Here is a 14,288-nt window from a genome sequence, read left to right on the forward strand (position 1 = left end):
TCCTGACCTCCCATAGTGGGCAGGGGGGTACATACTGTGTCTTCTATCCCCTTATATCTGTTTTCCAACATGCTTTCTGTCTTTGTCTTGGAATGAGATTACTTGGTTTTGTCCTGGTCCTGGCCAGATGCCCTGGCTGACAGGGAAACAGTCGAATGTATAGTTAGTTTTGGGAGATGATATTTTTTTCCTTGTTTATCATCTCTCTGTTATGCACTGTATTATGCTTTCTTTATATTATATATGATTTGTAAAACATTTGAGTGTGTTCCTCTTAGCGGGGACCTGTGCTTGTGTCTAGATGAGACTTTTAGTGATCTCAAACCAAGTACTTTGATGGAGTGCTTTTGGAATCTACACCTGTTTCATATTTGAACCAATTCCCCTTTGTCTTCCCTTTTCTTGGATGCTTTATTGTAATTCTAGAACGTTTTACTATCCCATTTTCTTCCTTTTTACTGGCGCTGATATGACCTTAATGTGTTGCAAGCGCCGTAAAACCCTTAAAAACAAAAAACAATTTCTCATGAAAACCAAAAATCTCAGGGTGAATTCAATTTCAGTCATAAGGTAATTTTTTTAACAGTTTATTTTCGTTTCTTGTTTGTTTGTCATTTTAAAAAATTTCACTTGATCATCTGTAAATTTTCAATGAAAATCATATTGGACCGAAAAAACAAAAAGTAAATAGGTATGAGTTTTGTTGCATGTCTTGATGATGTAATAATTGAATTTGAATATTTGTGCCGAATGTAGAGTTGGTATATGAGGCTAAGATTGTTTAGGTTTTTATCAACAATTACATATGGCATAAAACAGGGTGTACGGTTAAAGTTCATCAATCATACTCAATTTATTTCTCCTATTTTTAAAAATTTGATTGGAGTTTAGTTTTGGTTTGTTTAGGTTTTTTTGTTTGTTTTTGTTTATTGTTACTTTGTATTTGTTGTTGGTGGTTTTGTATATATAAAAAATTTATTTTGTTGGTTTTTTTCCTTCTATCTTTTTTTATTTTTTTTTTAAATTTTAAGAGTAAATTCCTCTGTCTAAGATGAGTGTAAGTGGAGTCCTTGGCTGGGAGGGAAACAGTCAAATGTATAGTTATTGTTTTGGGAATTGATTTTTTTTTCCCTTGTAAATCATCTCTCTATTATGTATTGTTATAATTGTTATTTTGAATGAAAAATGTAAACATTTGAATGGATTCCTCTTAGTTGGATCCTGTGCTTGTGTCTGGGTGAGACTTTTAGGTGATCTCAAACTTAGTACATTGATGGTATGTATGCTCTTGGAATCCACATCTTTTCCCTATTTGAACCAAGTCCCCTTTGTCTTACTTTTTCTTGGGTGCTTTAATTGTAATTCTAGAACTTTTTACTATCCCATTTTCTCCCTTTTTACTGGCGCTGATATGACCTAAATGTGTTGCGAGCATAACTAACTGGTAAATTAAGATATAAAACAGTACCTCAGAGCCAGCTAGTTCTGTATGTTATATGTTCACATTTGTGTTATACAAATCAGCGCATAAAGTAAGTTTGTGAACATGTTATTCTTTGCTGTGTTTCGCTTGGTTCTTTCCCTCACCGCCTCCCATAGCGGGCAGGGAGGTACATACTGTGTCTTCTATCCCCTTATGTCTGTTTTCCAACATGCTTTCTGTCTTTGTCTCGGAATGAGATTACTTGGTTTTGTCCTGGCACTGGCCGGAATCCTAGCTGGGAGGGAAACAGTCAAATGCATAGTTATTGTTTTGGGAGATGATATTTTTTTCCTTGTAAATCATCTCTCTGTTATGTATTATTATTTTTATTTTGAATGTATAATGTAAGCATTTGAGTGTGTTCCTCTTTGTTGGATTTTGTGCTTGTGTCTGGATGAGACTTGTAGGTGATTTCAAACTAAGTACATTGGTGGTATGCCCTTGGAATCTACATCTGATCCCTATTTGTTCTCAGTTCCCCTTTGTCTTACTTTTTCTTGGGTGCTTTAATTGTAATTCTAGAACTTTTGACTATCCAATTTTCTTCCTTTTTACTGGCGCTGATATGACCTAAATGTGTTGCAAGCGCCGTAAAACCCTTAAAAACAAACAAAACAATCCCTCACCGCCTATAGTTCGATGAAGCTGTTGCATTCATTATGTGCTAATGCTGTTGCTTGCCAACTTGATCATTATCATGAATGCAGCCGAGACAGATCCCGTGTGCCGTAATCATATTTATTTTTAATAATGCTCCCAGAACTGTAATGTACCTACTTTTATTTTTTTTTTTAATTGGAGCAAAAACTATTATGTTTTTATTTTAGATATTGAGATATTGATTTCATTGAATCTCAATATTTTCTGAAAAATGGCAGGGTTTTTAAAAATCCATCTTAAAAAAACCCTAACAAAGATAGTTTAAAAAAAAAAATGATAATCATATAAAAAGTTCTATTGATTGCTAATCATAAAACGGTATTGTTGAGGTTATCTCTCACTTCCTCTTATTTCCTTTTATATCTTATGGTCCCCCCTCCAGCACTTTTAAATTTAATCCCTGAACTCACTGAACCCTAGCACTCCATACCACAGCCAAATACTGGGATTGTCTGTGTTAGGGTTCAGTGAGTAAGGGGAACTGAAACATATCGAAATTACAATATTGTTGGTTATTAATATTTGTATATTGTAGCCTTTAGAGTCGAGTGCATCCCCATTGGCAGCAACCCTGTCCTAAGGAGGTTTCTGGGTGATCATATAGTAGAGCACACTTATATCGAACATGCTTAAAAGGAATTGACACATTTCTACCCCTTATTATTTTTTATGAAATTGAGTAGAGAACTATTCATATTTGTCGTGGGATTATTCTTCATATCCACGCTGTACTATACATTTGTATTTTGTTTGAACAAGTTCTCTTTACTTTTTTTTGTGTGGAATTATAGGTCACAAATAACATTTTAGATCTATAATCTTTTGTCTTGTGAAAGCATCACCTAAAATGAAAAGTAAAATACAAAATTAAACTTAAAACAATTTAGAATGATATAAGTTTTAAATATTTTTTTTGAATTACTAAATTTGTAATTTTGAGACAAGTTGCAGAAATGATTAACAACGAAAACATTTCAATATTTTTATTTGCTCTTTGGTCAGTGACAGGGACCAGATCACAAATGTATCCATAGTTTCTCTCCATAAACCACAATCCTCATGTTAATTTATACCTAAGCATAATGATGTTGATGTTTCCTTTAAATTTATTCTCATCATCACTAGTTCTTAATCTTTTGAATCCTGGGTGGAGTTTCCGACCTCCCATAGTTGGCAGGGAGGTACTTGCTGTGTCTTCTATCCCCCTTATCTGTTTTCCAATTGCTTTCTGTCTTTGTCCTGATCCTGGCCTGAGTCCTGGCTGGGGGGGGGGGGGGGGGGGGGGGGGGGGGGGGAAACAGTCGAATGTATAGTTACAGTTTTTGGAGATGATACTTTTCCCTTGTAAATCATCTCTATTATATACTGTTATTGTTTTATTCTTAACATATGATTTGTAAACATTTGAGTGTATTTCTCTTAGTGGGGACTTATCATGGTGTCTGGTTGAGACTTTTAGGTGATATCAAACTAAGTACACTGATAGTGTGCTCTTGGAATCTACATCTGTTTTCTATTTGTAATATTCCCCTTTGTCATGCTTTTTCTTGGCTGCTTTAAATCTGTAATCTTTTAATATTCCATTTTCTTCCTTTTACTGGCGCTGAAGTGACCTAAATGTGTTGCAAGCGCCATAAAACCTTATAAAAAACAAACAAAACAATCAAATGTCTGTGTGTTGCAGTGCAAGCGATGAAGATTGATAGTTCAGAATCTTTTTTGTTTGTAGTAGAAATGTCACATACATGTGATTATTTTAAGTTTAATGATTTTTTAACTCATTACCTCTTGCTTGTTTGTTCAACTGTAATCACTTTTATGTTGATATGAAACTAGAAAAAAAAATATCTGCTGATAAAACGTATCAACGATGTAACTATACCATTTTCTTTCTTTTTTTTTTTTTTTTTAGTAATTGTAATGTTTCAAATTGTACAATAAGCCATAAAATATACCAAAAGAAATTATCATTATACTGCTCGGAATGATCTAGATGGTTTGTTTGCTCATGAGAGACGTCAATGCAAATGTCATTCTTATGGTGTCATTATTAAGTCTCATAGCTTTTTTAAAAAAAACTTCTGATAAATGATAATGATCATGGCAGATGCATATTATGATGGATGAACATTTTAAGACAATTGCTAAAAACTTTTATATAAAGTAAGGACAGCTGAAATGATATAGATTTACTTTTGTTTTTATCATAGTCTACAGAATGTTTTTCTTAAATAACAGACCTGCCCTATTTACCCATTTTAATTTGTAGGATTTTGTTCAATAAGATTTCAACCTTACTTATAAAGTCAGATTTCTAAACCAAGCGTTGAGAGAGCAATTGGAGAAAGTCATTTGTTGTTTTTTAAATGGTTACTATTAAACGATATGAAAATAGCAATTCTAAGGACATCGGTGAAAAAAATTAATTTTTTTTTTTTTAACAAACTCTTGACAATCCAGAAATCAGGCCTGTAAATTCTCAGACAATTGTCTGAAATCAACAACCCAATATTTTTCTACCACATGTAACATCATAGATAAAATAAATTTTAAGAAAGTTTTTACCAGCCAAAAAAAGGAAGTGGCCGGTGGTTAAGGCATTGCACTGTGATCCAGAAGGTTCCGGGTTCGAGCCCCGCTTAAGGCACTTTTTTTCCTTGGGCAAATTTCTCAGTGTGGTGGTTCCTGTTCACGTGACATGAGACGTTTGTTTGATGGATTATCTACATTCCTTCATGTAATGTTTGCAGATTTAAAAAAATTATTAACGTCTGTTGAAGTAACTGATGCTAGAAAAAACTCCCTCAATTTTGGAAAAGATAATTACAGGCCTGAAAAATGTCTACATATCTCCATAATATCATAAAATCGAAAAGAAATGCTTCCCATAGGACCATATCCTCTTTCGAAAAATCATATTTATGCCTTTGCTTTTATACACTGCTCAGACACTACTCAAGGCATTCAATCTATTTTTGTGGCAATATTTCTTTGCAAATTGTGGGGGGTGGGATGTTTAAACTCCAGCAATTGATTTTCATCCTATTTTTAGGTTCTTCGCGGAAACCAAACTATGTCTAAATCTTAAGTGAAATTGATCATTAAGTTTCAAGTCCTTTAAATTTCGGTTTAGCCTGGCTTTACTGTTTGTGCCCTAATTGAATTACACTTTTTTTCTTAAGCATTCAACAGTGGACAATTTTTATATGATATGATGGTGTAAATCATGGATTTTGAGCTGATATAAACTTTCTCTTTTGATAGATGATTTTGTTTTTTCAATATTAAAAGCATAAAGGGTTAGTAGTGTCCGTAGCATTTGGCAGGTCTGTTCATTTATATATTATTATCCCTTGTAAATGATAACTAATGCCGGTCTAATTTCAGGCTTCTTTGTGTGGGGTTTATTTTCTTGTGAGATTGTTTTTTTTTTTGTTTCTATTGTTTTGAAAATTATTAATTTGATTACACAATGACCTGTAATTGTATGATAGCATTTGCGGTTGTTAAATTTCTAGAGGTTGGAGGATTACACTGCCTGTCCTGTACCATATTATTAATACTAATTAGTGGTTATGCTTGCGTTTACAGACTTAAATCCTGGGTGGGGATCCTGACCTCTCATAGCGGGCAGGGAGGTACATACTGCGTCTTCTATCCCCTTATATCTGTTTTCCAACATGCTTTCTGTCTTTGTCTTGGAATGGGATTACTTGGTTTTGTCCTGGCTCTGGCCGGAGTCCTAGCTGGGAGGGAAACAGTCAAATGCATAGTTATTGTTTTGGGAGATGATATTTTTTTCCTTGTAAATCATCTCTCTGTTATGTATTATTATTTTTATTTTGAATGTATAATGTAAGCATTTGAGTGTATTCCTCTTTGTTGGATTTTGTGCTTGTGCCTGGATGAGACTTGTAGGTGATTTCAAACTAAGTACATTGGTGGTATGCTCTTGGAATCTACATCTGATCCCTATTTGTTCTCAGTTCCCCTTTGTCTTACTTTTTCTTGGGTGCTTTAATTGTAATTCTAGAACTTTTTACTATCCCATTTTCTTCCTTTTTACTGGCGCTGATATAACCTGAATGTGTTGCAAGCGCCGTAAAACCCTTAAAAACAAACAAAAACAAAACAGACTTAAATCACTTGTATTTTGAGGTGTTCAGAGGGATGGTTTGAGGAGGTATGGATTATTGATGCATGTAGAGTTTTGGAGATGCAGATGAATGGAAAGGTAGAGGTAGAGAGTATGCATGTTGTGTGCTTGTGTGTGTGTGTGTGTGTGTTTGTATGTGTGTGAGCCTGTGTAGGAGGGAGAGAGAGATAGAGAGAGATGCGTTGGTGTGTGGATGTGTGAGGGTAACTTGCTGCTGCAGTGCCATGATGATGTGCCTATAGAAATAAACATGACTTGTTACAATGTTGATCCAGACTTTATTGTTGTTGATTTAATTATAAACACAATTATAATTGTTTTTTTTTTAAACGTGAGATATATATATATATTGCGCAATATCCACTTTACGTGCTCAAAGCGCTTTACTGGGTGTGAGTCCTAACCTCCCGTAATGGGCAGGGAGGCACTTACTATGTCTTCTATCCCCCTATATCGGTTTTCCAAATTGCTTTCTGTCTTTATCTTGGAATGAGATTACTTAGTTTTGTCCTGACCCTGACGAGAGTTCTTGGCTGGGAAGGAAACAATTGAATGTATAGTTTTGGGAGATATTTTTTCCTTATAAATGATCTCTCTGTTATGTATTGTTATTATTTTTTAAATTTAATATGATTTGTAAACATTTGTGTGTATTCCTCTTGGTTGGATCTTGTGCTAGTGTCTGGATGAGACTTTTAGGTGATCTCAAACTAAGTACTTTGATAGTGTGCTCTTGGAATCGACATCTGTTTCCTATTTGGACCAATCCCCTTTGTCTTACCTATTCTTGGGTGCTTTAATTGTAAGTCTAGATCTTTTTACTATCCCATTTCCTTCCTTTTTACTGGCGCTGACATGACCTAAATGTGTTGCAAGCGCCGTAAAACCCTTAAAAACAAACAAGAGCGACTTACAAGGGACCCCAGCCAACTGCAACAATTAACATTAAGGGCGAGACATGACGCGATATTATAATTTTTTTCCCCACAGAGTCAACACTGTTAACGGCCAGGTACCCATTTTACACCTGAGTATGGTGAAAGAATGTGAGTAAAGAGCTTTTCTAAAGACTGCTCAGAGTGGGACTCAAACCCAGAACTTTCCGATCCAAAGGCGAGTGTCTTTAAATCACATAGCCACACAATACACAGAATCAGTCTCGGAGAACAAGCAAAACCACTTGCATCGGCCCATATCACACACGGATCTCAAGGTGCGGCTATGTGGTCTAGTGGTATGACACTCGCTTTCGGATCGGAAGGTCCTTGGTTCGAGCCTCGCTCGGCGCATAGTTGAGTCCTTGGAAAAGACACTTTACTCACATTCTCTTACCGTACTCAGGTGTAAAATGAGTACCTGGCCGTTAACAGCTTTGTCTCTGTCCGAAAAAAAAATGTAACATTGCCTAACAGGCGTCAGGTCTCGTCCTAAATGTTATATGTTGCTGTTGGCCAGGGACCCCTTGTAAAGCGCTTTGAGTGAGCACATTTAGTGGATATCGCTGGGTGGGGATCCTGACCTCCCATAGCGGGCAGGGAGGTACATACTGTCTTCTATCCCCTTATATCTGTTTTCCAACATGCTTTCTATCTTTGTCTTGGAATGAAATTACTTGTTTTTTTCCTGGCCCTAGTCGGAGTCCTGGCTGGGAGGGAAACAGTCAAATGCATAGTTATTGTTTTGGGAGATGATATTTTTTTCCTTGTAAATCATCTCTCTGTTAGGTATTATTGTATGTGTTATTTTTAATGTATAATGTTAAGTATTTGAGTGTGTTCCTCTTTGTTGGATTTTGTGCTTGTGTCTGGATAAGACTTATAGGTGATCTCAAACTAAGTACATTGGTGGTATGCTCTTGGAATTAAATCTGATCCTTATTTTTTCCCAGTTCCCCTTTATCTTACTTTCTCTTGAGTGCTTTAATTGTAATTCTAGAACTTTTTTCTATCCCATTTTCTTCCTTTTTACTGGCGCTGATATAACATAAATGTGTTGCAAGCGCCGTAAAACCCTTAAAAAACAAAAACAAACATTAGTGGATATCGGGCTATATAAAAGCTATTTTTTTTTAAAGGTGGGTTTTCTAATATCCGGTGGTGGCCAGATAAGTCACTGGCTGTCTTTTAATATCCCCCATATCTGTGTTCCCTCTCCATGTTGCTCTCTGTCTTTGTTCCTGTTTTTGCTCCTCATTGTCTTTACGGGATGCTGAACTGAGAGACTCTCATAGTGGGCAGGGAGGTACTAACTGTGTCTTCTATCCCCTTATATCTGTTTTCCAACATGCTTTCTGTCTTTGTCTTTGAATGAGATAACTTGGTTTTGTCCTGTTTGTTTTTGTTTTGTTTTTAAGGGTTTTACGGCGCTTGCAACACATTAAGGTCATATCAGCGCCAGTAAAAAGGAAGAAAATGGGATAGTAAAAAGTTCTAGAATTGCAATTAAAGCACAAAAGAAAAGGTAAGACAAAGGGGAATTGGTTGAAATAGGGAACAGATGTAGATTCCAAAAGCACACCGTCAAAGTACTTAGTTTGAGATCACCTAAAAGTCTCATCCAGACACAAGCACAGATCCCAACATAAAACAATGCATAACAGAGAGATGATTTACAAGGAAAAAAATATCATCTCCCAAAACTATAACTAGACATTCGACTGTTTCCCTCCCAGCCAAGGAACTCCGGCAAGGGTCAGGACAAAACTAAGTAATCTCATTCCAAGACAATGACAGGAAACAATTGGAAAACGGGTATGGGGGGGATAGAAGACACAGCATGTACCTCCCTGCCCACTATGGGAGGTCAGGATCCCCACCCAGTGGTTTTGTCCTGGCCCTGGCCGGAGTCCTGGCTGGGAGGGAAACAGTCAAATGCATGGTTATTGTTTTGGGAGATGATTTTCCTTGTAAATCATCTCTCTGTTATGTATTATGCTTATTTTGAATGTATAACGTAAGCATTTGAGTGTATTCGTCTTAGTGGGATCTTCTGCTGGTGTATGGGTGAGACATTTAGGTGATCTCAAACTAAGTACATTGATAGTGTGCTTTTGGTATCTATATCTGTTCCCTATTTGAACCACTCCCCTTTGTCTTACTTTTTTCCTCGTCCTTTTTATTGTACATCTAGAAACTTTTGACTATCCAATTTTCTTCCTTTTTAATGGCGCTGATATGACCAAAATGTGTTGCAAGCGCCGTAAAAATCCTTAAAAACAAAACATGAACTGAGAGGGAAGCAGTCAAATGTATAGTTCTGGATGGGGGGGGGGGGGGGGGGGGGGGGGGCGGCGGTCTTTTGACCTCCCATGATGGGCAGGAAGCCACTTGCTGTGTCTTCTATCCCCCTCTACATCTGTTTTCTGAGTTGCTTTCTGACTTTGTCTTGGAATGGGATTACTTGGTTTTGTCCTGGCCCTTGCCGGAGTCCTTGACTGAGAGGGAAACAGTCAAATGTATAGTTTTAGTTTTGGGAGGTGATATTATTTTCCTTCTGTTATATACTGATCGTTATAATTTTGTTTTGAACATACCTTGTAAACATTTGAGCTTATTCCTTATAGTGGGATCCTGTGCTGGTGTCCGGATAAGACAGTATAGGTGATCTCAAATTAAGCAGTTACATTGATGCTATGCTCTTGGAATCTGCATCTGTTCCCTATTTAAACCAATTCCCCTTTGTCTTACTTTTTCTTGGGTGCTTTAATAGTACATAATTCTAGATTATTTTTAACGATCCTATTTTCTTCCTTTTTATTGGCGCTGATATGACCTAAAAGTGTTGCAAGCTTCATGAAACCCTTAAAACATAAACAAATGTATATCTAGTTCATCGAAGAAAAAGTAAGACAAAGGGTACTGGATCAAATTAGAGAAAAGAAGTCTTCAAGATCGCATAATTAAGTAAACTTAGTTGGAGATCGCTCAAGAGTCTAATCTAGACAAGCACAGGATCAATGTCATTTACAAATCAGTTTTATTTGTTTGTTTTTAAGGGTTTTACGGCGCTTGCAACACATTCAGGTCATATCAGCGCCAGTAAAAAGGAAGAAATTGGGATAGTAAAAAATTGTTAGAATTACAATTAAAGCACCCAAGAAAAAGGTAAGACAAAAGGGGATTGGTTCAAATAGGAAACAGATGTCGATTCCAAGAGCACACTATCAAAGTACTTTGTTTGAGATCACCTAAAAGTCTCATCCAGACACTAGCACAGGTCCCCACTAAGAGGGATACACTCAAATGTTTAGAAATCATATATAATATATAAACAAAACAATACAGTGCATAACAGAGAGATGATTTACAAGGAAAAAAAATATCTCCCAAAACTAACCATACATTTGACTGTTTCCCTCTCAGCCTGGGTATCCGGCCATGGCCAGGACAAAACTAAGTAATCTCATTCAAAGACAAAGATAGAAAACAAGTTGGAAAACAGATGTACGGGGATAGAAGACACAGTAAGTACCCCCCCGCTCATTATGGGAGGTCAGGAACCCCACCCAGAACTTGGTTCGGACACCTCTTCCTCATGGTTGTCTTCAATATAATATTTGCGTCCCAAATCATCAGGGGAACATATTTGACCGGAATTTTTAAAATGTGGGCAGCAGGGAATAATATGATATTATATAATAAATATCTGAAAAGGTCTGTATAGATAGAACAAAGATGACGTCACTCGGGTCTTTGTAAATTAAAAAAAAAATTCCCATCCGCGTTTATGAGTAATTCTGTTCTGTTTTTTTTGTTTGTTTTTAAGGGTTTTACGGCGCTTGCAACACATTAAGGTCATATCAGCGCCAGTAAAAAGGAAGAAAATGGGATAGTAAAAAGTTCTAGAATTACAATTAAAGCACAAAAGAAAAGGTCAGACAAAGGGGAATTGGTTCAAATAGGGAACAGATGTAGATTCCAATAGCACACCGTCAAAGTACTTAGTTTGAGATCACCTAAAAGTCTCATCCAGCCACAAGAACAGGTCCCAACTAAGAGGAATACATTCAAATGTTTACCAATCATATAATATAATATGTAAACTAAACATAATACAATGCATAACAGAGAGATGATTTACAAGGAAAAAAATATCATCTCCCAAAACTATAACTATATATTCGACTGTTTCCCTCCCAGCCAAGGAACACCGGCAGGGATCAGGACAAAACTAAGTAATCTCATTCCAAGACAATGTCAGGAAACAATTGGAAAACGGGTATGGGGGAAATAGAAAACACAGCATGTACCTCCCTGCCCACTATGGGAGGTCAGGATCCCCACCCAGTTCAGTATGAGTAATTCTCACTAAACGGTTTTAACCAGAGTATAAATGATCAAGGTTACACATAGTTTTGTGTGTTGGTCCGTCATATTTCCGGATGGCAATGTTTTGAGCTTATTAGCCAAGCGCATACTATCTATAAAACAATGAAAGACAATAAAAACTTGAGCTTTTATATAGGGCAATATCCACTAAATTTACTCAATGCGCTTTACCAGGTAGAATAATATGTGAAAAAAAACAGCATAAAAATTCAGGATTCCTCGAATGGGGAATGAACATCAGACTTCCCGATTACCCGACTCAGACCCATACGTCGCTTCATACAAACATAAATAAATAGTGTGTGAATCTTATTCTCTCTTTAGCATCACAGTGACGCAAGGACCGTTACCTCCCCCACCCCCGTAAAATAAAACAAGAACAAATAAATGAATAAAAATGAAGACAACTTAACCATAAATATGTCAATCAATCCGTTTAATCGAAAGAAACCGAATGGTGTGTTATTGTTATATTACACACAGCATGTTATGTTAGTTTTAGTATTAATATTATTCTTAATACAACACACCAACGCTGGCACTAAAGTATTTTGTACATCACAATGTTAATATGAATATATATATATATATATATATAATTATATATATATAATATATATATATATATATATATATATATATAATATATACATAGAATATATGTGTAATAAAACACCAGTGAGGTCATGTGACTCGAAACTTGATACAGTTAAAACAAATCTGATTAAATCTCTCTCTCTCTCTCTCTCTCTCTCTCTCTCTCTCTCTCTCTCTCTCTCTCTCTCTCTCTCTCTCTCAATATATATATATATATATATATATATATATATATATATATATATATATATATATACATCGCTCATTTGTTGCCTAACACTCATTTATTCATCTCTAAATATGCTAAACTGCAATTTTAAAAAATGTTTTACTAATTATTAACAAAGCCATAGAAAAATACATATTTTGTAAACAACAACAAATGAGATAATCTTAGTCTTACTGTATAAATCACATCTGGTGCAACATAAAAAATACAGTGTATGGTGAAATTCAGTGGGAAATAACTATATCTGGAAATATCCATTTCTGAGTAAAATATAAACATAATGATATTCTTAAAAAGTTGAGTGATCGGGACGTGTAAAACATGTGCAGTTCCTTGTCCTAATAATATACTCGTGTCAATAATCAACTACACGTTTTGTTTTTAAAAATAAAGTTTTAAGGCGTTTGTGAAACTAAGGATATTAATGCTGGTAAAAAAAAAAGAAAAGGAAAACGATAGAATACTTAATAGATTTCGTTAACCGAACTAGCATATTATAAGAAATTAATACATGTAATAAGACAAAGGGAACAGGTTCAACATAGATTAAAAGTAGATCAAAGAGCAAAAGTAGATTCTTGAGGGTAAGCTGAAAACATCTTTAAGTACACATAGACTGTCGCGTGATCTCTACTAAAACAGATATATTCAAATAGTTACACCCTAGAAACATCCATGACAAAAGAAATATCTAAGGATACCAGATGATTTAAAAGAAAACAGAATAAGATTGAAAAAAACAAAACAAACAAACCCAAAACCTCTCACGCTCCAAAACCAAAGCTGAAAACATCATAGAAAGGACATTCGTGAAATAGAAGACACAACAACATTTACCTCCCTACTTACCATGGGAGGTCAGAACCCCCCCCCCCCCCCCCCCCCAATAAAAAATAAATAATTAAAATAAATAAAAATTGTAGTCAATTATGAACATGAGTATACTATGCCATTACATCAGTAAATATATTTTTCCTTTCCCAATCATGTGATCTTTGTTTCTTCACTTCGTCACCGTTTAGAGGTTGATAAACAAATACTGGTATATACATAACAATAATATTACAAATCAAGCGATATTGAGTTTGGTGGGTGAACGTATGGGTGGCAATGATATCAGGGTGAATCAGATACTAAAAAGCGATTTTAAAGTAAAAATGACCAACAAAAAAAAAAACAAAAAAAAAAAAAAACAAAACAAAACAACAAAAATAATAATTCTAATAAAAAAGTTTTTGTCACATTAATAGACTGTATCTGTTGTATATAAATATTTATCTATATAGTTAACTTAACCCAAGTTTCAGACCGATGACTATAATTACATATATGTATATGTATAGTAAATTTACCTATAGCGTTCAAACCATCCCAACATATTGTCGTTTAGAGGCGACAGGGTTACAACAAATTATGGCGTTAATCCAGGACACTGCCGCCCTCTCAACGTCTGTTTAGATATGGGGATCACGTGACTTTTAACTTTTGGAATTCACTTTAAAAACAAAACTACCTGATCAGGCCCCACATTGTAATACACAATTCAAGGAGGAAAGTTATTGGTGAGAAAAAACAACGTTACCTGTTACCAAAAACAAGGGTAAAGTATTTATAGTCATTCAAGACTGCATATCATATTTCAATTTCTCATATTTAAAGCAGACCTGCCTAGCACAACGAAAAGTTGTAGAAATACGAATTTTTGGCTCCAGCTACAGAGCTGCATAGGTCTCTTTGACTCAATACATTTTGTTGTGAAGGAAATTTTAGCTCCTTAGAACCTATATTCAGGATTTTGGAGCATTTTTGGATCATTCTGAGAGAAAACTTTATTTG

The 14,288-nt window shown here is 35.4% G+C and overlaps 1 protein-coding gene across 1 annotated transcript in view; it reads right to left on the reverse strand.

Annotated features, from left to right (window-relative positions):
- Positions 1–3,182: 3,182 nt before the first annotated feature.
- LOC144971119 (synaptotagmin-1-like) overlaps positions 3,183–14,288 on the reverse strand; it is a 63,731-nt gene continuing 52,625 nt past the window's right edge. The window contains exon 9 of the mRNA XM_078911538.1: positions 3,183–3,404. Coding sequence (XP_078767664.1) covers positions 3,201–3,404 — 204 coding nt within the window. The 3' untranslated portion in view covers positions 3,183–3,200. The remainder of the gene's footprint in view (positions 3,405–14,288) is intronic.

The sequence above is a fragment of the Berghia stephanieae genome, chromosome 4 (genome assembly GCF_034508935.2).
Source record: "Berghia stephanieae isolate SIO BIC M18660-M18661 chromosome 4, UCSD_Bste_1.3, whole genome shotgun sequence".
NCBI classification, from domain to species: Eukaryota; Metazoa; Mollusca; class Gastropoda; order Nudibranchia; family Aeolidiidae; genus Berghia; species Berghia stephanieae.